This window comes from Geotrypetes seraphini, chromosome 18 (genome assembly GCF_902459505.1).
Source record: "Geotrypetes seraphini chromosome 18, aGeoSer1.1, whole genome shotgun sequence".
Lineage (NCBI taxonomy): Eukaryota > Metazoa > Chordata > Amphibia > Gymnophiona > Dermophiidae > Geotrypetes > Geotrypetes seraphini.
The window spans coordinates 17,470,535-17,494,333 of NC_047101.1; the positions used below are offsets into that span (position 1 = coordinate 17,470,535).

General features: G+C 42.1%; 1 protein-coding gene across 2 annotated transcripts in view; it reads left to right on the forward strand.

Annotated features, from left to right (window-relative positions):
* Positions 1 to 5,811: 5,811 nt before the first annotated feature.
* The window catches only part of LOC117351746 (T-cell immunoglobulin and mucin domain-containing protein 4-like), a 39,660-nt gene continuing 21,672 nt past the window's right edge, over positions 5,812 to 23,799 (forward strand). For both annotated transcript variants that reach the window (XM_033927516.1, XM_033927517.1), the window contains exons 1-3: positions 5,812 to 5,862; positions 19,336 to 19,680; positions 21,982 to 22,152. In XM_033927516.1, coding sequence (XP_033783407.1) covers positions 5,814 to 5,862; positions 19,336 to 19,680; positions 21,982 to 22,152 — 565 coding nt within the window. In that variant the 5' untranslated portion in view covers positions 5,812 to 5,813. The remainder of the gene's footprint in view (positions 5,863 to 19,335; positions 19,681 to 21,981; positions 22,153 to 23,799) is intronic.

Below are 23,799 nucleotides of genomic sequence, written 5' to 3' on the forward strand. Positions count from 1 at the left end.
GCAGTTTACAATACATTGAATAACAATCAGGTACTCTTAAATATTTCCCCTATCTGTCCTAACAGGCTGACAATGTAACTATGAACCTGAGGCAATGGAGGAATTGAGTGACTTGCCCTGTGTTAGAGTTACCATGGCCACGCCCCCCAGGACCACCCAGTTCCGCCTCTGTCCCGCCCGCCCCCCCAGCCCCGCCCTCAGCCCTCAAAAGGAGGACATGTCCGGGAAAAACCCGGATGTCTGGTAACCCTACCCAGAGTCACATGGAGCAGGTTGGGTTTGAATTCACAACCTCAGGAGACTGAGGCAGTAGTTCTTAACATTAGGCCACACCTCCACTCCTTGAGAAAGAGCCTTCACTATATCCTGGCAGAGGTAATTTTTTGTTGACTATCATACTCTTGATCATTCTAAAAAGTTGACTTGTATGATCTGGCTCTGCCACAGCCACTTTTTTTTCCCCCCCCCACACTTGCCTCTAAAAGTCATGGTGGAAAAGTCTATGAAAGAGGTGCTGCACGATGCCCCTCACAAACCACTGTTATAGAGGGTGAGTGTGCTATTGGTTTTGGAGAACCCTTTCTTTTGGTTCTCGTAGCATTTAATACCATGTCTTTATTTTTAATACTCTAATCCCCACTTAGACCAATCAAAATTAACCATTTGATTTTTCTTATGGTATGATCTTAATTTCCGAGACACATTTTAAAAAAATGTGTTTTAGTGAATTATGCTACAGGTATGGTGCACAAGATTGTCAATAGGTAAATTAATAAATAAAAATAAAATAAATGTTGCATTTGTAAGAAAATCAATAAAAGTGAATGTTCAGATTATAACATTTCTTTACGCTACTGTAAAAAGGATCTTTTGCATATGCCTATATACTGTTTGAGTGGCGAGGGAGGGGGGAACTGTTTACATAAAAGATTTATTGGTTTGGGACCAGGGCTGGGACTGATAAATGCTAGTAGGTCCTAAGCAGTTGTTCCAAACACACTACTCTCTCCACAAAGTCTATAAGGCAGACCACACCAAGAATGTATTCGGAACCAACAGATTTGCTTAGTCTCTTCAACATATGAATTGGGACAATAACAACTGCAGAGACAGTATCTATTCAAACGTAAGGAATTTCTTCACCCAGAGAGTGGAAGAAATCTGGAACGCTCTTCCAGAGGCTGTTATAGGGGAAATCACCCTTCAGGGACTCAAGACAGGGTTGGATAAGTTCCTGCTGGAACAGAACATATGCAAGTAAGGCTAGACTCAAATAGGGCACTGGTCTTTGACCTAAGGGCCACCGCGTGAGCGGACTGCTGGGCACGATGGACCACGGCAAATCTTATGATCTTATGTACATTCACGTGTTACATGACAGCAGCCTACATTGGAGTCTTATGAGCTATCCTACGTGTTTGTAGATTCTTAACTATTTGTATTTTTTGTGACTTTTATGTTTATATATTTAAGATAGCCAAGGACCCTATAAGACCCCTGAGGAAGGCATTTTTATTTTTCCGAAACAAGGCCCGTGTTGGGTCATTTTTATTGTATACACTTCCCCCTCTGTATTCGCAGAGGTTAAGGGCAGAGCCGGCCCATGAATATTAAAAAACTGCAAATAATATTCGGGTCGGTTCTAAACATAAGAACATAAGCAGTGCCTCTGCTGGGTCAGACCAGAGGTCCATCATGCCCAGCAGTCTGCTCACGCGGCAGTCCATCAGGTCCAGAACCTGTATGTAACCTTCTATCTATATCCTTCTATCCCCTTTTCCTTCAGAAAATTGTCCAATCCCTTCTTGAACTCCAGTACCGTACCCTGTCCTATCACGTCCTCTGGAAGCGCATTCCAGGTGTCCACCACCTGTTGAGTGAAGAAGAACTTCCTAGCATTGGTTTTGAATCTGTCCCCTTTTAATTTTTCTGAATGTCCTCTAGTTCTTATAGTTTTCTGCCCCTAACCCCCGCTTCCCCTAGCTATTTCAAGCCCTGAAAGCCCCCCCCCCTTAAGCCTTACCTGGTGGTCTAGCGGGTTTTCAGGCAGGAGCGATCTTCTCACGCTCCTGCCCCATGCAGATCGCTCACAGGAAATGGCTGCCTTGAGCTCCCGTAGTCTCTCGAGCCATTTCCTGTGAGCGATCTGCACGGGGCAGGAGCGTGGGAAGATCGCTCCTGCCCCAAAAACCCGCTAGACCACAAGGTGAGGCTTAAGGGGGGGGGGGGGGAGCTTACAGGGCTTAAAATAGCCTGGAAAATGAAAATACATTTTTAAATTTAAAACCGCGAATAAGCGAATCCATACATATGGAATTTGCGAATATGGAGGGGGAAGTGTACATTATTTGGTTTCTATCTTGTATCCTTTGTGGATTGTTTTTAAGATTATCAAGGGGCCTTTCTACTAAGACGCGCCAGCCGTTTTAGCGTATGCTAAATAGGGCATGCTAAATAGCGCATGTCGGGGCCGAGTTCTAAATTACATCAACCTTCATAAGATAAATATTTACATTTTTTTTAAAATAGAGCCAGTAACTAAGGCAGAAGCAGAATGCAAATAGTATTAACATGGAGGGGCTTTTTCAAAATAATATCCATGTCAGAATTGGGACCATCCTGTTCATAACCTCCAAAAAAAAACACCCCATCCATCTGACAGCCATTCTTGAACTGGAAAAACATTGGGATTTCCTGTTTGACAACACATGAAAAGGACTTTCGTGTGCTGAAAATGTCCAAAAATGAGCAGCCATGGTCTGGAGTGAGCTTTGACGGAAGTCTTCAATAGATAGAACCTAAGCACAGGGATCTGGGTTACTGGCCCAGAAATATCTAAGAAAAAGGACCATTTAAACTAAGTGGTTGATTTATGGAGCATGCATGGTTGCGCAGACTGGATGGACCAGTCGGGTCTTTATCTGCCATCATTTACTATGTTATTCAAAATAAAACCAAGCAAAAAAAAACCCATTTGTCTGGCATCATTTGCACAAACATGACCACAAAGAAGTCTGCAGAGCAGAGGGGCAGCCTAGTGGCTGTGCAGCAGAGTTTAAACAACAGGATCCAGGTGCAAATCCCACCTTAATTCAATGATTGTTGCAGTTGTCCGGATCTCGCTATGTCTGAGTAGGCAGAACATATAACTCACCTTAATTCCTTTATATACCTTATTGTGAGCCCTCCAGGAGCAGATAAAAACCTACTATACCTAAAGGTACACCACCAAAATAGCCATCATGCTTACAGGTGTCTTATAAATTCTGGTACAATAGGTATTTCTATGTTCCATGAAGGCTCACATATTTATTTATTTTAGGTATTTATATACTGCTTATCAAGGTTATCTAAGTGGTTTACAAACAGGTACTCAAGCATTTTCCCTATCTGTCCCAGTGGGCTCACAATCTATATAATATACCTGGGGCAATGGAGGATTGAGTGACTTACCCAGGGTCACAAGGAGCAGCGCGGGATTTGAACCCACAACCCCAGGGTGCTGAGGCTGTAGCTTTAACCACTGCGCCACTCTAGAAATCAAAATGAGCCAATCAAAATGAGGACAATTAAGCCATTGTGACATCACTGATGAGGTTGGCTCTTATTGGTGGAATGAGGCATTATGACATCACAATACCAGCTTTGGTTATCAGAGGCTGAAACTTTTCACACTATTTATTTATTCAATTTTCTATACTATTCTCCCAAATAGTTTACATGAATTTATTCAGGTACTGTAAAATTTTTCCCTGTCTGTCCTGGTGGGCGCACTCTTCATCCTACTTCAATTTTAGAAAACTATTAAAAACAAGTCTGTTCAATCGATTTGTTAACTAAGAATCCACTCACTACTTCTTATTCAATCCTGTAACCCTATGAACCTTTTAGCTTTCATATTCTTTATTATGTAAGATTGTATTGCTGACTTTGATTGTAACCGCTTCGCTGATTGTCCAGCGCCTCTTGCTGTAAACCGCCTCGAACTTAAGAACATAAGAACATAAGAAGTTGCCTCCACTGGGTCAGACCAGAGGTCCATCCTGCCCAGCGGTCCGCTCCCGCGGCGGCCCATCAGGTCTGCGACCTGTGAAGTGGTTATTGACCACTTCCATAACCTACCTCAAGTTCTATCTGTACCCCTCTATCCCCTTATCCTCCAGGAACCTATCCAAATTTTTCTTGAACCCCTGTACAGAGTTCTGGCTTATCACCTCCTCCGGAAGCTTGTTCCATGTGTCCACCACCCTCTGGGTAAAAAAGAACTTCCTAGCATTTGTTCTAAACCTGTCCCCTTTCAATTTCTCCGAGTGACCCCTAGTGCTTGTGGCTCCCCACAGTTTGAAGAATCTGTCCTTATTCACTTTCTCTATGCCCTTTAGGATTTTGAAGGTTTCTATCATGTCCCCTCTAAGTCTCCTCTTCTCCAGAGAGAACAGCCCCAGCGTCTTTAACCTGTCAGCGTAGGAGAAATTTTCCATACCTTTTATCAGTTTAGTCGCCCTCCTCTGCACTCCCTCGAGTACCGCCATGTCCTTCTTGAGGTACGGCGACCAGTATTGAACACAGTACTCCAGGTGCGGGCGCACCATTGCGCGATACAGCGGCATGATGACTTCCTTCGTCCTGGTTGTGATACCCTTTTTGATGATGCCCAGCATTCTGTTTGCTTTCTTTGAGGCTGGTGGTATATAAGAACAAAATTATTATTATTATTATCTAAGAAGTAAGATTTTATTTCTTTCCTAACGTTCAGAAGCCCTTCAAGAGATCTGATCTAGAGCCATTTCCAGCAGAGCCCTATGACAATCAATGTCTTGAGCTGAGATTGGATTTAGGATTATTTGATGGTTAAGAACTTGTTAACCAAATAATTTGCACACACATCCAGCAACGGAGTAAGGGGGGAGGGGGGTCTGCCCAGGTGCCGTCTTGGTCTGGATGCCGGCACCCCTCCTCCTCTCCACCCTTCCTCCCCCCAGCGCTCACGCGTCTTCACTTCCCCCCTACCCCCGTACCTCTAGCTCTCTGCCAGTGCGAGCAGCAGCTCCAACCTGCCGCTCGCACCACTATCGGCTCTCCCTCTGACATCATTTCCGGGTCCAGTGCCTAGGAAGTGGCATCAGAGGAAAAGCCGACACCAACGCAGGCAGCGAGTCGGTGACGCTGCTCACACCGGGATAGTGAAAGAAGTACAGGGAAAGGGAAGGGGGGCGCGTGCATAGCAGGGGTGCGGGGAAGGAGTGAGGGGGGAGGGGGCAGGGAGAGGCGCTACCACCCTAGGCATCTTTCACCCTTGCTACACCACTGCACACATCTCAGGGGGTAAATATGCAGGTGGAGCATGAGCGTGACACCCACAATTTATGAAATTATTTGCACGCATTCCAGGATGCACTTAGGTGCGTCCACTTACCCCCAGCCATTGACAGGTCATAAGTAGGCGCGCCTAACCTTTGGTGTGCCCACGCGGCTTTGTGCGCCTTTAGACTGGAGTCACTTAAAATGAGGCACCAGTTTATAGAATTGTTAACATAATGATTTCAATTCAGGGCTCTGAGAGAGAGCTTCCTAAACGTTGAGCAGACATCGCATTGCGCGACAGACAGATAGGATTCAGATTAGGGTTAATAAGCACTGATAATGGGTCAGTTGATGGTCTTTCAGTTCAACCAGGCATTGTATGCTGCAGTGGAAGGGTGGGGCTGATAGGAGGCGTGTCTTGCTGTCTTGTACACAGCAGGTCAGTCCAACATAAAATGTGTCAGCTCCTTACTACTGGCTATCATTCCCGACTTTCCCTGTCAGCAAACATGTCTCATTCTGCGTTGCTGCTCTGGACTTTGACCCTGCTCTGCATAGGTAAGAGTTCAGGGGTAATAGGGGGCACCTTCATGATTTGTATAACCAGGTCTGATCTTTAAAAAAAAAAAAAAAATTATAAATTTATTTATTTGTTACAACTTTAGGAGATTTCACAAAATATCAAGAAAATACAACACATTAAAATATTAGTCCACATTATTGGGACTGAATATCTCCTAAAGAAATCACATAAGTAAAAAGAAAAAGATTCATAACAATATCACTTCTTCTCAACCTCCGTATTAGTTTCAGGAAAATTGTCCACCTTAGATTTATCTTGAAGAAAAATTTCCGACTGAGATGGATCAACAAAAATATACTTATTATTCTCATAAGTCACCAAACACTTACATGGAAATTTAAGAAAAAAATAAAGCTCCCACAGCTAAGACACGAGTCTTAAGTTGCAGGAACTGCCTTCTCTTATATTATACATAAGAGAAGTTAAAGATCTTAATTTATTTAAAACCAACTTAAAAACTTTTCTTTTCAAAGCTTCTTTTAATCTTTAAAATAACTCTTTTTATCCATTTTATCCCATTCCTAATGTTTTTTTCCTCTACTCGGCTTTTGCTCTCTTTTCTCTCGAAAAACAGCAATTTTGTAACTTTTTGCCCACCTTTGCCCTTTCCTTATGCATCCAAGTTCGTCTGTATTGTCAGTTTGTGTTTTCTTACCCCCCTTTTAAGGTTGTATACAATATATTTTTAAATGTTACTCGCTTAGTATGCAATAAGCGATTTATCAAATTTAATAAAACTTGAAACTTGTGTCTGCTTAGAGACATCTGAGAAAACATTTAATTGTTGCTCACAGAACAGAGCCTTTTTATTCGCAAAATAAAGTTTAAGCATAGCTTGTTTTTCTAATTCGGATCTAAAAGTAACCAACAATGTTGCTCTCTTCGCTATACAATCTTTAGATGATTCTAGGAATTGAGAGATGTTCAAACTATCCAGAGATACCAATTCATCTATTCTTCCTTCTTTAGATAGGACTTTTTATAATGAAGAATATCTTTAATTTCTAACTTTCTTTGGCTCTGAAATTATTAACGTGCCATCCAACTCATGCTTGCTGTCCCACTGGCATCCCTGGGACAACTTAATCCTGTCTCTCATTGATCAATAACGGTGGTATTATTATTATTATTTTTTTTTAATTCTTTATTTAATTTTATAGTTTGACATAATAAACAGTCAATTCAAAGAAATATTCCAATACCAGTCTCAACCATTGTTAACAAAATAATCAAAAGGATAAATTTAAATGGAAAAAACAGACAAAACAATAGTACAGTACAATAGGAAAAATTTTTCCTTAAAATTCTAAGTATACCGGATTGGAAAAAATTAGACCTCAATAAGGGGGGAGAAAGCTACTTTCGCTGAATTTTCAATCCAACATTACTAAGAAAATGCAGATGGTGTTGAGTCAAGGAGCCCAATTAAACTAAGCAGGTTGTAACAACAATTCTCTCAAGAATATTAAGTTTGCTCTTTTGCAGAGATAAATTTTATCAACTGCTGAGGTTCAAAATAAACATGTCTATTCCCCTGATAGACCATCACACATTTACAGGGGTATCTGAGCACGAACGTAGCGCCCGACTGCAGGACCCTCGGTCTCAAAATGAGAAACTGTTTTCTTCTCTTTTGGGTCAACCTTGACACATCAGGATACATTCTCACAGTTTTGGTCATAAATGGTATGTCCTTGAACTTGAAAAACAACTTAAGCATCCATTCTCCGTCGGAGTCTATAGCAAACTGCACTAGCAGCGTCGCAGTTGCCGGTGACTCATTATCCGACCTACGGTGGTATTATTTAAGGGATGAAGACAGAAACAGAAATATCAAATGAAAGACACGGTTCCTTTTTCCAACACTGATATTTTAATGGTGTTTTCTCAACCAGCAAGTAATCCCCCAAATTTTACACATTGCAAAAGCAGGCTATAAGATATAAAATATCTTTTTTGCAGGATGAAATACGGGACCTGAATTAATAGGTGCATAGGAAAGGCGCTGTTAGCCTATCTGTGACTTTATGTTGTAAAAAGAAAGTCTGTGACTTTATGTGGCAAAAAAAACAAAAAACCCAGCTTGCAAAGACTTCAGCTGATTCAAAATGCAGCAGCTAGGCTGATCTTCTGTAAAGGCAAATTCAAGCATGTATCGCTGCATCTTGTGAAGCTATACTGGCTCCCAATATTCCCCAGAATACAATTCAAATGTGCTTGTCTAACCTTCAAGATCTTGACATTTGTCCTCTACTAATTCCTTTGTCTTGGAATTTAAAAAAAAATATGGACTGGTCAGAAGTATGCAAAAGCTTAAACTGCCTTTTCCTTCTTTGAAAGGCATAGCTTCTACTAGCAAACTGGGGAAGCCTTTCTCTTTCAAACCAACTGAATTATGGAATAATATCCCTTTAGGGCTGAGAGAACTAGGTTCTTTTCAAATCTTCCGCAAATATCTTAAAACTGGGCTGTTCACCAAATTGTAAATTTTCCCAATCTAATCTAGTACAGTGGTACCTCGGTTTGCGAGTGTTTTGCAAGACGAGCAAAACACTCAGCAAACTTTCGACTCGCAAACCGAGCACTGCCCCGAGGATTCCTCTTCCATCCAGCCTTCTACATCGGGTGCCTTCCGCAGGTTGGAGGACCTCTGTCTGGGCCTGCGCGGCCGGGTGCTGTCCCGCCTGCACGTTGCGTGTGATGTGCATAGCGTCAATCATCAGTGTTGTGCGTGTCGTACATGGCGTGCGGGTGGGGTGGCGCTCGGCTACGTGGGCTCAGGTGGGGGCTCTCCAGCATGCGAGGGGCATCCGACGTGGAGGGCTGGCCGGCAGATGGAGGAGGCATTCCTCTGAAGGCACTGCGAGGTTCTCCGGCGGCTGGCATCCCCCCCCCCCAAAGGTGCACTGTGGGGTTCTCCGGCAGCTGGCATCCCTCCCCGAAGCGGCACTGTGGGGTTCTTCTTCAGATGACCCAAGGAGGAGGCAGAAGGAGGAGATGACGCTGGTTGACCCCTGGTTCTAGAACGAATCGTTGTTGTTGCCACTATTTTCTATGGGGAACTTTGTTTTGATAAACGAGCATTTTGGATTACGAGCATGCTCCTGGAACGGATTATGCTCGTAATCCAAGGTACCACTGTATTTGTAAGTTGCACAAACCTAAGCAGGCTCTAGGCGACTTGAAAAGGAAAAGGGTATTAAGGGCAAGGGGAAGCAAAGAGGATGGGGGGTGGGTGGGGGGTGGAGGAGGAGAAGACCTAATGATATATATATATTTTTTTGTAAATCTTTATTCATTTTTATACATACAATAACTGTGATAACACATAAACACATTTGCCCATTGAGAATATCACTTAATTTTCAGCAGTGATACCAATCATAAAATCTTATCTCCCTCCCTTCCCACCCCTTCATAATAAGTAATTAAATTACTTTATATAAGATGTTATACTTAAAATCCCCCCCTCCCTGAAAAATGAACTTTAAGAATTAAGGGAAAAGTAACAACTAATCATTACAAAATTTTGTTAATGGCTCCCACACATCTTGAAATTTCCTAATATATCCTCGCTGCGTTGCTATTACTCTTTCCATTTTATACATACGACATAATGAATTTCACCAAAAATTATAATTTAGTCTACTCCAGTTCTTCCAGTTATAAGTAATTTGTCGAATGGCAACCCCAGTCATTATGAGTAATGATATTAAGCAAGGAGCATAAGTTGATCTTATAAAGTTAATTGTCGAAGAGCAGAGTTTTCAGTTTTCTCCGGAATTGGGCATGGTTGGTTTCTGTTCTTATTGACTCTGCGAGATCATTCCAGATTTTGACTCCCAGGAAGGTGAACATGGTATGAGAGATTCTTCTGTACTTGAGATTTTTCGTTTTATTTACTGTAAACCGAGTCGAACTTTATTTTTTTAAAGATGACACGGTCTGTAAATACAAGTTTTAGTTAAGTTTCGCATGATTTTTTTTGCGATGTTTTACAATGGTTGATATTGTTGCTATCAATGTGGTGTTGATTATGTTTGTACCTTGTTGTTACCCGCCTTGGGAAAGGCGGGATATAAATCAATAAATTGTATATTACAATGACTAACAAATAACATATATAGGACTATTTTGAAATCCAAGTCTCTAGTCCTTATAGTTCACACTAGAGGCTCCTTTTACAAAGGCGCGCTGGCGGTTTTAGCAGCCGCTAAAATGCCACGCGCACTGGCCGCTACCGTCTCCTTTTAAGCAGGCAGTAATTTTTTGGCTAGCGTGCGCTATAGCACGCACTAATCTTGTGCGTGCACTTAAAACACTAGCGCACCTTAGTAAAAGGAGCCCTATATGTGTTGTAAAGGACAGTTGCGTTTCCATTTTTTTTTTTGGTCAAAGTTTTAATTCCTCAAATTTCAAGTTTATTAAAAAAAATTTTAAAAATTCTTTATTCAGTTTTAACTTTTGCAACAAGTGTACAAAATTCAATCAGATAATTCGTACAAATCACTTGATATTCTAACAATTATTGTCAAATGCATATAAAAAAGACCCCTCCCCCACCCATCCCATTCATCAGGAATAAACCCATTAAATCACATAACATACGTCCCCATCCCCACATTAAATATAGTCCTATGTAATAAAAAGGTGTCCAAGGTGTCTAAGCATTAGAATATGCAATCAATGGCCCCCAAATCTTTTTAAAACTATTATAATTTCCTTGCTGTATAGCAAGCACTCTCTCCATTTTATAACTATGACAAACTGAATTCCACCAAAAGGTATAATTAAGTTTAGTATAATCCTTCCAATTTCCAGTAATATGTTGAATGGCAACCCCCGTCAGCATTAACAAAAGTTTATTGTTATTTGCTGAAATTTGACTCTTGAATCTCATGGACGTTCCCAATAAAATAGTATCATAGGATAGGGCAACATGATTTTCTAACATTGAATTAATTTGGTCCCAAATTAACTTCCAAAAGGCATTGACAAAGGGACAGAAATAAAGTAAATGATCTAGAGTCCCAGCATCTAAATTACAATGCCAGCATCTATTAGAGCTAGAGCTATCCAACTTTTGTAAACGAACTGGGGTCCAAAAAGCTCTATGTAACAAAAAGAACCAAGTTAAAAATTTGATAAAACGCTAATCATAAATTCTAAGTGTTTTACAGTAAAAAATTTTTTAAAGGGGTCCAGTTAACAAACTATTAATGACATAACTTTACTTACATGAGACAATAGGATAGTGGGGAGAAATACAATTTGAAAGAAAGAGAGAACAATTAAGGATAACATAGGGAAAGGGAAAATAAATTTTAGTATAGAAAATGAGCTAGAAAAGTCCCTTAGATCAATTAACAGTCATATGCGTCTTTAAATAAGAAGCTTTTGAGGCCACCCTTGAGTTTATCTAAATTCTGTTCAGACCTTAAATATGATGGTTACGAATTCCATATTGTTGCAAAAGAAGAAGCCCTACGGGTGCTAATAATTTTTAGGGATGGGACATGAAGAAGATGGTTTGAAGCAGATCTTAATGTTCTCAGAGGATCATGTGGAATCAGATATTTATGGATAAAAGTGGGTTCCTTGGTTTTCATAGTTCTGAAGGAGATTAAAGCAATTTTGTCCGCATCGGGGCTCCGTAGATGACGTCACCCACATGTGAGAATATCATGCCTGCTTGTCCTGGGATAATAATTTTTATGGCAGTATTTTGGATTAATTGTAAACGTTGGATGTCTTTTTGGCAGACTCCTTTGAGCAGCGAATTGTTTGAAACTAATAATACCGTGGACAATTAGAAAGGGCCCCTGGAGACCTAAATTGAAAATCTGATGTGCTGCTTTGCCTAGGTTATGCGTCTCTGAGCCCCTCAAATATTCTGTAAGGATTTACACAGCCCCAAAAATTTTTAGCTAGCTTTCCTAGTTTCCAAGTGGTATTTTTCACACATTCATTTTTTTTTTTTTTGTTTAAATCTTTATTGATTTTCAAACTTTGATAGTGCAATACAATTGGTAAATCATAATATACTGCATAGAACGCACTAATAACTATACAATTATTACATTAAACAGTCATTATTAATACAATAAAATATAGGATGTGATTTCAATATTATAATTAAATAATTTAACTCCTCAAAGTACATTTCCCTCCCCCCACCCACCCTCCCTGGATGTGTAAAGAAATCTAATGAAAAGGGAAGAAACATGACCCTTCCTGTAATGCAACAAAAGTAGTCAATGGACTCCATACATCATTAAAGGACTTACTAGTCCCCAAACGTTCATTTTAATGGGTTGATAGTATAGTGCTTCAAAATGCACTAATCGATTTCGCATGGGTTAATTTTTTGCTTAGAGGACATTACGAAGGGCCGCCGAAAGTTTCTCAGCCCAACCAACAAAGTTGGGGCAGTCTCCATTGAGGGCTATACGCTTACGGTAGTCCAGCAATTTTCCACATTTTTTTTTTTTCATTCCATAATTTTCCGACGGAACAAAAAAAGTGGAAAATCACTGGACTAAGGGCTCCTTTTACTAAGGTGCGATAGCGTTTTTAGCGTGCGCAGAATTGCCGCGCACACCAGACGCTAACGCCAGCATTGAGCTGGCGTTAGTTCTAGCCACGAAGTGCGGGTTTAGCGCGCGCGGCAATTCTGCGTGCGCTATAAACGCCATCGCAGCTTAGTAAAAGGAGCTCTAAGCGTTTAGCCCTCGATGGAGACTGCCCCAACTTTGTTGGTTGGGCTGAGAATTTTCCAGCAGCCCTTGGTACATCGATTTGGTGTGCAGTCAATTTGTATGATGCACCAAAACCCAAATGTGCCCTAGAGAGCAGAGCGCTGATTCTACTGGGAATTAGGTGAAATAAGTCTTTCAATAGAGATTTATAGAGTACGTATGTGGTGTATTTTTTCTTTTTTTTAACATTCTTTTATTCATTTTTAAAACTACAATTGTGCAGAATAAATGATACATTTACATAGAATATTAAAAGTACAGCACAATAAACTTATTAGAAATAATGACAAGAATTATTTTCCCCCACCCATTTATCCAATTGAACAATAAATAATAAAAATACCTGTAAACAACCTAACCACACCTCCTAATCAGTGCCAAAACATACCCCCTTCCCCCCCCTCCTCGGATGTGTATGTTTTCCTCATTTAGACAAATAAGTCAATCCTTACAATATTTAGTTAATGGTTCCCAAATTTCCATAAATTTTTTGTAACATCCCTTCTGAATGGCCATGACCCTTTCCATTTTAAAGACCTAACATAGGGATTCCCGCCAGAATGAATAATTTAATCTGTCCTAATTTCTCCAAGATAAGCTGCATGGCAAACCCCCCCCTCCCCCCCGTCATTATAAACAGAATTGTGGTGTATTCTGGCCTTACTTTCTTTGAGTCCTTCATAGTCAGATTATAAACTGTTTGGGATAGGGCTAATGGGTAATGTAGGCTGATGAGGTTTTGCCCCTACATTCTATATATGGCACAGAGATTTACATCCCCAAATTTGTGAGCACGGCCAAAAAAAATCTATTGCAATTTAGAAAGTTGCTTAAGACCTATTTATTTGCTCAAGCTTTTTTAAGCTAACATTCTGCTTCTTGAGTTAATATTTTACTTTCTGAATATCATCATTTTTGCACGTTACTAGATGTATGCATCTTGATTGAAGTAATGCAGTAAATGAGTGGTTGAGATGTAATTTATAGGTTGAGATGGTATAATCTTATGACTTTTGCTGATGCATGGGATCTTTATGCTGTGCAAATCCTGAAAGACGTATGTATTAGTGTGAGCCACCTTGGATAAAGGCGGATTAAAAATGTTTTAAATAAGTAAATGGGCACACAAATGAAAAAATAACAATCCCTTAAAAATAACTGGGTGCCAGGAGTGGACTGACCTTATGGGCAAGCAGGTAGTGGCTGAGGTTCCAGAGCAGTTTGGGGGGGGGCTCAGCACTTTCTGCCAGCTGTCTCTCGCTGAGCTCACAGCCTGCTCTCAACTCATCCAGCCCTTCCAACATAACTTCCTACTTTGACAAGAGCGGGACACAGCAGAGAGCAGGCTGAGATCTCGTGTCAGACAGCTGAAGGAAACTGCTACGGAAGCAGGCATGGGCGAGGGGGGGGGGGAACGCCTTATTGACCCAGGGGGCCCAGATGCCTGTCAGTCCGTCCCCTGCTGATATTAATTGACACTCGTTAAAATTGGTGTATCTGGCTGCATGCTGTTCTGTAAGACATGGCATCCAACTCTACTAGCGTGTAACTCAAAAGGTTGGTGTGGCTATGGGTGTGTCGGGAGTCTTCCAAATAGTTCTGCAGTTCAGTCTCAGCACGCTTAACTTGGGTGCCAGCATTTACATCAGGTTACGTTGTGACCGGGAATAACAGAGGCCTGTCACAAAGACCCTTTCTGTAGATAGCAGAAGTGAACCAGTGTAACTTCCCTTATAGGCGTCTTAATTTCTACGATATGCACAGAGAGGAAAAGGGAATCAAAAGTGCAAACACTGCAGGTTCTGATGAAGATCAGACTTTCAGGTGCCCGAACACTGCCAGGAAATAAGGAATTTGGAACAAGTTTTGATGCTCTAAATATTGTAAGTCTAAACCAGTCTTGGGACACTTGAAAAAGGAAGGACACAAGATAATGGAACAATGTGTGACAACTTATTTTTTGGGAAGTGCATCATTTAATATTAACTTTCTATTTTGATGTTGATAAATAGAAATAAAACAGAAAAGAAAATAGGATGATACTGTACCTTTTTTGGGGGGACTAACTTAGCATATTTTTAAATTAGCTGAGATGTAACACAGGTATAGAAAGCTAACCAGGGGTCGCGGCCTGCTCTGGTCGTGCATGTGCAAGACCGGAGGGTGGGGACTTCGATGGGAAGATAGAACTCAATGGGAAACCAAGGTGGCAAGGGGGCCCCTTCTGGTGACTCAGACAGGCCGTGACCTGTTCGGGCCGCCGCGGGAGCGGACTGCCGGGCGGGATGGACCTATGGTCTGACCCGGCGGAGGCACTGCTTATGTTCTTATGTTCTTATGTTCTTAAAAGCAAGTACCTTGGTTGCCCCGAGATCGGTAGCGTGGATTCCGGAATCTTGCTACTCTTTGGGATTCTGCATGGAATCTTGATATCCTTTGGGATTGAATGTTGCTGCTATTTGGGTTTCCATGATTATTAGAGAAAAAAAGGGGTAATAAGATGATCAAAAAAAATACTATATCTTGATTACTTCAAGCATGGTGATGGCCGCTAAAGATTGCTGGTCAAATATACATATTCCGTCCCCTCAAAATAAAACTTTATATTCTTTTTATTTTAGATTTATGTAAGAGATCTCATTAAACATATAATATACTATGGGAGATGAGCATATCATAAAATTAAAGAACTCAGATTAGAGGACCTCCTATGATTCAGATATATCTAAAAAAAAAAACAATGAGGAAATTAAGAATAGTTCAGAACACGGCTGTCCGCTTGATATTTGGATTGAAAATAAGCGACCATGTTAGTCCCTACTACAGATTGCTGCACTGGTTACTAATAGAGGCACGAATAATGTTTAAGGGCTCCTTTTACGAAGCCGCGTTAGTGGTTTAACGCACATAAGAGTGCGTGCTAATTTGCCGTCCGTGCTAGCCGTTACCGCCTCCTCTTGAGCAGGCGGTAGATTTTTGGCTAGTGCAGGGGTTAGCGCCCAGTAAGAAGGTATATGCGCTAAAAAGAGCCCTAAGTTTTCTTGTGTGTGTTTCAAGCTGGTTTGGGGACTAGCTCCTACCCATCTTTTATCTCATTTCGTTTATCTCATCTAATATAATAAAGCCCTAAGCGCGCATGCGCACTCCCACCTGCTTGCTCCCGTTTTCTGTGTGCTGTAGGAACCCGGAGGTAGGAGTGCGTATGCGCGTGGCGGCGGAGCCTGTCGGCCGCTGCGGCTCTTGCCGTCTGAAGGATAAAGCTAATTCCTGGCTCCCAGGCTTCTCCTCCTGCTCCAGCTGGGCCTGCGTAAAAAAACCCAAAAACCCCCAGAGCTCGCTTCAGGTCCGGCAAGGGCTGCAGGTCCTGAAATCTTCCGATTCAAGCAGTAGAAGGCCCCGAAGAAGCAATGTGTAGAGTGCTGCAGACGCTGCTGGAATCGGAAGGTTAGTCGGGACCGTGGGAAGGGAAGGGGGGGGGGGGGCGGTAAGGGACTAAGGGAGCCGGCCAGACCACGGGAAGGGAAAGGGGGGATAGGGGAAACGCTGCTGCTGCACAGAGAAGTGGTGTGGGGGGAGGGAAATGGAGGGGGAGGGAATCCTGCTGTGGCTGCTGCACAGGGAAGTGGTGGGAGAGAAATGCTGCTGCATAGGAGGCAGGGAGAGAGACAGATAGATAGAAATGAAAGAAGAAAGACACAGGAGCAGGGAGAGACACAGAACGACAGACAAACAAAGGGGGCCAGGGAGAGAGACAGAAATAAAGACACACAGACATATATTCTAGCACCCGTTAATGTAACGGGCTAAAATACTAGTCTCATTATATAGTCCTACAAGGATAACCAGAAATCGTAATCTTTTCGCTGTAAATACAAATCCTTTTTGGATAGGACTCTCATGTACCAAGCAAATAAACAGCAGTCTTGGTTAGGCAACTACATTAATGGAGCTAGGCTGACTTAATGTGCCTTCAGGAAAGAAATTAAAACTACACGTTCGATAGATTTATCTCCTAAACAGAAGCTACACTAAATCTAACAATTTTATGATGTCTATTCTTGAGTAATATGTTGTACTTTTATAATTAGTATATAGATCAATAGTATCCTCATTCAATAGTGAATTCATATATATTTAAGAAGTTTAATAATACTTTTCTCTAATATATCTCTACAATTCATAGTCATTGGTTCATCATTTCATTTTCAACTTTTCAATTCTCTACGGGAATAGACCTCAGTGGCTTCATCTGCACCAAGAACAAGTCTATTAAGTATAGATTTCAAAACGTAGCTGGCCTCCTCATTGGTCACATCCCTACTCCTCCTTATTAGATAACCCTAAAAAACTTCTACCGTGGCTTAGAAAATGTGGTGGTGGTGGGGTAATTGGTAGTGTATTACATTGTAGGTAATAAACCAAGAAGTCCTTCAACTCAAGCCATAATGTGTAGTTTGCATGTCATCAAAAGGTTTACTACAAAGCACATTAAAGTGTTATGTGGTAATTTTCCAAGACTGGAAGCCCTGAATATACGTACCCTAGAGGAAAGGAAGGATAGGGGAGATATGATTCAGTCGTTCAAATACTTGAAGGGTATTAACATAGAACAAAATCTTTTCCAGAGAAAGGAAAATGGTAAAACCAGAGGACATAATTTGAGGTTGAGGGGTGGTAGATTCAAGAGCAATGTTAGGAAATTCTACTTTATGGAGAGGGTGGTGGATGCCTGGAATGTGCTCCCGAGAGAGGTGGTGGAGAGGAAAACGGTGACGGAGTTCATAGAAGCGTGGGATGAACACAGAGGATCTAGAATCAGAAAATAATATTAAATATTGAACTAAGGCTAGTATTGGGCAGACTTGCACGGTCTGTGTCTGTGTATGGCCATTTGGTGGGGGGATGGGCTGGGGAGGGCTTCAGTGGCTGGGAGGGTGTAGATGGGCTGGAGTAGGTTTTAATGGAGATTTCGGCAGTTGGAACCCAAGCACAGTACCGGGTAGAGCTTTGGATTCTTGCCCGAAAATAGCTAAGAAAAAAAAATTAAAAATTTAAATTGAATCAGGTTGGGCAGACTGGATGGACCATTCGGGTCTTTATCTGCCGTTATCTACTATGTTACTATGTTACTAATCATATGTTATTTATGTTTATAATCTTTTTTTTTTGGAAGGGAGCAAGGAATGGGGTCGGAAGCGTTATTCAGCTAGTGTCTTCTGATTAGTGTATGCCAACTGGATCACACAAACTTAACGTGGGAACACAGACCACCTCTTAAATAAGAACATAAGAGCTGACTTATTGGGACAGACTGAAGGTTCATCAAAGCCCAGTATCCTATTTCCAGCAGTGATCAACCCAGCTCACAAGAACTTGGCAAGATCCCAAGTAGTAAAGCAGATTTCATGCTGCTTATCTTAGGGAAAAAAAACCCCCAGTGGATTTCCCCAAGTCCATCTCAATAATGGTTTGTGGATTTTTGCTTTAGGAAATTATCCAAACCTTTTTTAAACCCTGCAAAGCTAGCTGCTTTCGCCACATTCTCCAGTACAAATTCCAGAGTTTAATTATACGTTGATTGAAGAAATATTTTCTCCAGTTTGTTTTAAACGTACTACTTAGCAGCTTCATCGAAAGCCCCTAGTCATAGTATTTTTTGACTAAGTAAACATGTGATTCACATCTACCTGGTAAATGTGCCCGGGTTAAGTTTTTGCAGGTCTTGCACGTGAATGGAAAAATTGACATGAGATCTGTAAAACAGAAACAAAGAAAAAAAAATATTTATTTCATTTCAGCATTAAAAATGAGCTTAGCGTGCAGGCATGTCCCACATTAAAATGCGCAAAGCTCATTTTTAAATGTCCTTCATCCTCTCCAGATTGAACTATTGCAACTCTATCTACTTAAGCCTAACTAAGAAAAACCTCCACAGACTCCAACGGATTCAGAATGCCGCGGCCAAGCTCATCTTCGCTAAAAGTAAATTTGACCATGTCTCCCCGCTCCTGGCCAAGCTCCACTGGCTTCCAATAATCGCCAGGGTCCACTATAAATGCGCCTGTTTAACTTTCAAAATCCTATATGGTATCCTCCCTCCCTTTATCCCTCTTTCTTGGAATTCCTCAAACCCTAATACCACCAGATCCTCCCACAAATTAAAACTCTCCTTCCCCTTGCTAAAAGGCATTTCCCACACAGGAAAGCTAGGGACCTCCCTCCCCTTCAAAATCACTGAGCTCTGGAACAACCTTACCTCCCCTCTTCAGAACTTGAGCTCTCTCCAAGTTTTCCGCAAACATCTGAAAACCTGGCTTTTCTCAAAAAATGTAAGTCTCCCTCCAACTTAGGAATCAAGGAAACTCTTATATCTTGGCATCCCAAGTCCTCTAAATTTTCTTCACACTTCTACCTCTAACCCTCTGTTGTAGTTCCTTCCTATTTCTCCTACTGTAAACTGCGTCGAGCTCTACGAACGTGGAGATGATGCGGTATACAAACCTAAGGATTAGATTAGATTAGATTATAAGGGCCCCTAAACATGGGCTAATTTTATTTATCTATTTACTCTTCTTGTATCACTGCAGCTTACAATTATTGCAAATGTACATCATTCTTATTTGTTCCCTACTGGAAGTCTCTGAGTAATTCTTTTAAACTGTTGTTAATGCCTTTCTTTTAATTTTACAGGGCAGACAGTGTTAACGTTGACGGTGAGTGGAACAGTGGGCAGCCCTGTCACGCTACCATGCAGATATACCGTTAGAAGTTCAAGTGACATCACCACAATGTGCTGGGGGCGGGGCAGCTGCCCTAATTCCAAATGTAATGATGAAATTCTTCAGACAGATGGTAGGCAGGTGATATCAAAAACATCCAGAAGGTACCAGTTAAGGGGCGCGATTGCCAAAGGAGATGTTTCGTTAACTATGGAGAATGCAAATGAACAAGACAGAGGGACGTACTGCTGTAGAGTAGAGATTCACGGTTGGTTTAACGATATGAAATTGAATATTCAGCTGGAAATATACAGAGGTAAGTGGTCTGTCTGTCCTGCATGGAGCACTATGTGTGGAAAACTCAATAAAGGCAGCTAAGTGCGAATTCTGTAATGACAATTACACGCATCCTTGCTGTTACAGAATACTACACAACAAATTAAAAAAGCACAGAGGCCCCAATAACTTTAATCTGAAGACCCGGCATAGGCTAGTGTTTCTGCTGTATGCCTGCATCAGGGGTGAGCTGTTCCATTGCACACAAGATGCACCAAAACAAGATTAGCGTTTTATAAATCAACGAATCAATGGCCTTGGATTACCCTTGGAATATAAATCAATGAATCAATGCCCTTGGATTATCCTTGGTTTGCCCTTGGATTTCTACAACGCCGATCTTGGTTTTCTGCATCTTGTTATAGGCTTTGGAACAGTTGATAACTGACCCCTGACCCAGGCATACAGCTGAAATACTGGCCCTTATCGGGTCTTGAAATTAAAGTTACGAGCATTCACCCTTGCATCAATTCTTGAGGCCCTCTGTGCCTTTTTGATTTGTTGTGTTCACTGCGTTGGGACACCCTCTCTTTGGTTGTCATTATGAAATACTAGCGTTAAGTCGGCATTTTTGTATCTAACTTTAGGCATGAGCACAGTGGTGGAGAAAGGGAGGGGGCGAGGCTGGACCGCCCCAGGTGCTGCCTTTGCGAGAGCGCCGGCACTGGCATCTCTCCTCCTCTCCATCCCCTCTTGCGCACCTCTTGAAATGTCCGCTGACGCAAGCAGCGCCTTCCACCCTGCCGCTCGTGTCGGCCTTGGCTCCCTTCTTTTTTTTTTTTTAATATCATGTTTATTGAGGCAAGAGACAACTAATGTCACTTCCTGGTCACAGGACCAGGACATGACATCAGAAAGGAGCCGGGACCAGCACGAGCATCAGGGTGGAAGATGCTGCTTGCGCCGGTGAACGTTTCAAGAGGTGCACATTGGGCGGGGGAAGGCGCTCAGGCGGTGAGGGGCAGAGGAGGTGCATGGCGTGGTGGGGAAGATCAGGGGGGAGGGCGCAAAGTGTGACAATGCTGGGCTCCGCCGTCTGGGCGCCAATCTCTCTAGCTATGCCACTGCATGAGCACTTACACCATGCCAAAGGCCTGGTGTAAATACTAGCATCTAAGTACAGGCAGTTAAGTGCACAACTGAAAGTATTCTATAACATTGCACTTAAGTCCTTGGCGTGTCTCAGTGAAATATGTATGTCAACTTATTTATCCAGTACCACAGCAGGTTGACAATAAATACGTATAATGCCTAAGTGGAGGAAAAGATCTCAGAACACCATGTTGGGAACATACATCGTTCTCCTGCAATCTTTGAATGGCGATGGATCTCTTTCATTGATCAAAAAACCTCCACTCTATCCTTTTCTTAATTTAACTTATTTTAAACTTATTTTACTTTAAAAAAAAATTTTTTTGTTAAATTATTATTCTTTTTAACTTATCAACTTCAAATGTATATTCAATCGCACCAATAAATCAACGTGCACTTATGAGCCTCAATTGCTTAGCAGGGACTAACCCAAGGGATACAGTTGCTTATCTGGTAACACCTCAGGATTTGTAGAGAAACACTTTAGTGCTGCAAACTCACACATGTGCCTTGCATAAATCAAAAAGCAAGCTACTTATCCAAAAGCTATAGAAAGCGGCTGCCCAAATTCAATGAAAGTTTCCTATAACATTGCCCTTAATTGCTTGGCCTGCCCATGCCCCTCCCAGGACCACGCCCCCCTTTAGAGTTACATGCCGTAGAAATTGGGTGCTTAGTTTATCTAATAGGGGCATAAGCTGGTCACATATATAACTACAAATGCTTATGATCCATATGTTCCGTCTCATCAACTGCGGCCTGCAGGGCTTATAGAATTGCAAATTTCATCTGTTAAAGACCTTAGATTGACAGTGTCGAGGAACAGCATAAGAACATAAGAATTGCCGCTGCTGGGTCAGACCAATGCTCCATCCTGCCCAGCAGTCCGCTCACACGGCGGCCCCTAGGTCCAGTCCAGTCTCACCAGTTTAGCATGAACTTGTCCAACTTTGTCTTGAAACCCTGGAGTGTGTTTTCCCCTATAACTGACTCCGGAAGAGCGTTCCAGTTTTCCATCACACTCTGGGTGAAGAAGAACTTCCCTATGTTTGTAGGGAATCTATCCCCTTTCAACTTTAGAGAGTGCCCTCTCGTTGTCTCTACCTTGGAGAGGGTGAACAATCTTCTTTATCTAGTAAGTCTATTCCCTTCAATATCTTGAATGTTTCTTTTGATATTGTTTTGATAGCGTCAACTTCACCACCAACCACAACCATATCTACCACTCCAACATTTAGAGCCATGACCGAGACGACATATCCTACCTTGCCTGTTGAGATGTCCACAGAAATAGCAACGCGAGATGTATTTTCTACAAATACAGAAAATAACTTTACATCTACAGATGCCCTCGCTCCAGGTAGATGGGTTTTTTTTCCAGATGAATGTTTATGTCTATCATAACTTTATATGCCATTCCATCCAAGCAAAGATAATCGGAGTAGTTTGCATTTAATTACAATATATGCTGGGAAAAAAAATTAAATAACAATAAGGTGGAGCAATTGAAAGAAGCCGTAGAAAACAGGGAAGCGTGGCGCAGACTGGCCTGCAGAATGTCTAAGGGTCAGACATGACTGAATGGATAGCAGCAGTAGTAGTGGATCTAAAAGAATCCAATGTTCAATGCTTCAAACCTTTACATAGTAACATAATAGATGACGGCAGATAAAGACCCGAATGGTCCATCTAGTCTGCCCAATCTGATTCAATCTAAAAATTCATTGGGTTTTGGGGGAGGGGGTGTTTCTTCTTAGCTATTTCTGGGCAAGAATCTAAAGCTCTGCCCAGTACTGTTCATAGGTTCCAACTACTGAAAAGTTATTTTTATTATATAGACTTATACCAAAAAAGCACTACAATTCAATACATTACAAAGTGACAGCAGCAAATATCATACAAATAATACAAACATAAACTGACATTTCACTATCCCCACACCAAACCTGTACATATGAAACTAAACATCCCCAAACCCTGTACACAAAATGACTAGAAACCCCCCCTCCCTCCCAGCAATAAATAAACATAAATACAAAAACTCAGATAAAACAAAAACTGTAACACGCGTCAGGGAGGCTGAAGCCGCACCCCCTTCCACAATAAACGCCACTGCTGTTCACTCCTCCTTTTTCTCTCTGCTGCTGCAACTTGGCACACTGCCCGCACCACATCCATCGCCACTGTGTCCGGTGCCAGCTGTCGCTGCCTCAGCGACATCTGGCAACGTGCCATCCAAATGAAATACTTCAGTATGGATAAAATAATAAAAAAAGTTTCACCATACACCCTCTTCCCCCCACCACCCCCATAAACCCAATCCGCATAACTCAGACTTTCAAACAAACCCACCTGAAACCCCAAATCCCTGGCCACCCTCCTCCCCACCTCAACTGAAAAGGGGCAAAAACACAAAAAATGTTCCATCGTCTCTAACACTCCCTGGCACTCCCCCCTTGGACACTCCCTGTCAGTCACAGGTCTACACTTTAGATTCGCCCGGACATACATCTTGCCATGCAGTGCCAGCCATGCCACATCGAAGTACTTAGGGGGCAGGCGTGGCATCGCCACATAACGGAGTGCCTGCTGTTGACGTATCCCCGGGCAATCCTTCAGCAGAGGTTCCACCGCATAACACTGGTGCAGCACTCTTTCCATCCATGTCTTCCTCCCCTCCACCACTTCATCCACCATGACCCTCCAACTCCTAACTAAACGGGCCATGTCCGCCTGACCCGGCACCCCTGCCAAAACCCCTACCACCCGCTTCTTCCCTATTTCCACTCCCCCCAACCAGTCTTTCCAAAACACTGTACCCCACGTTAGAACACTTTCTACCCATGCCACCCTTTCCTGCTGTCCCCTCACCAACCCCCCCAAATGGAACTGGAGGAAGAGGGAGGAGAAAAAAAGAATGGGGTTCACCATCCCCAAGCCCCCTTGTTCTTTTGCCAAATACGTTACCCCCCTCTTTATTGGATTTAAGCGGTTACCCCAGAGGCAC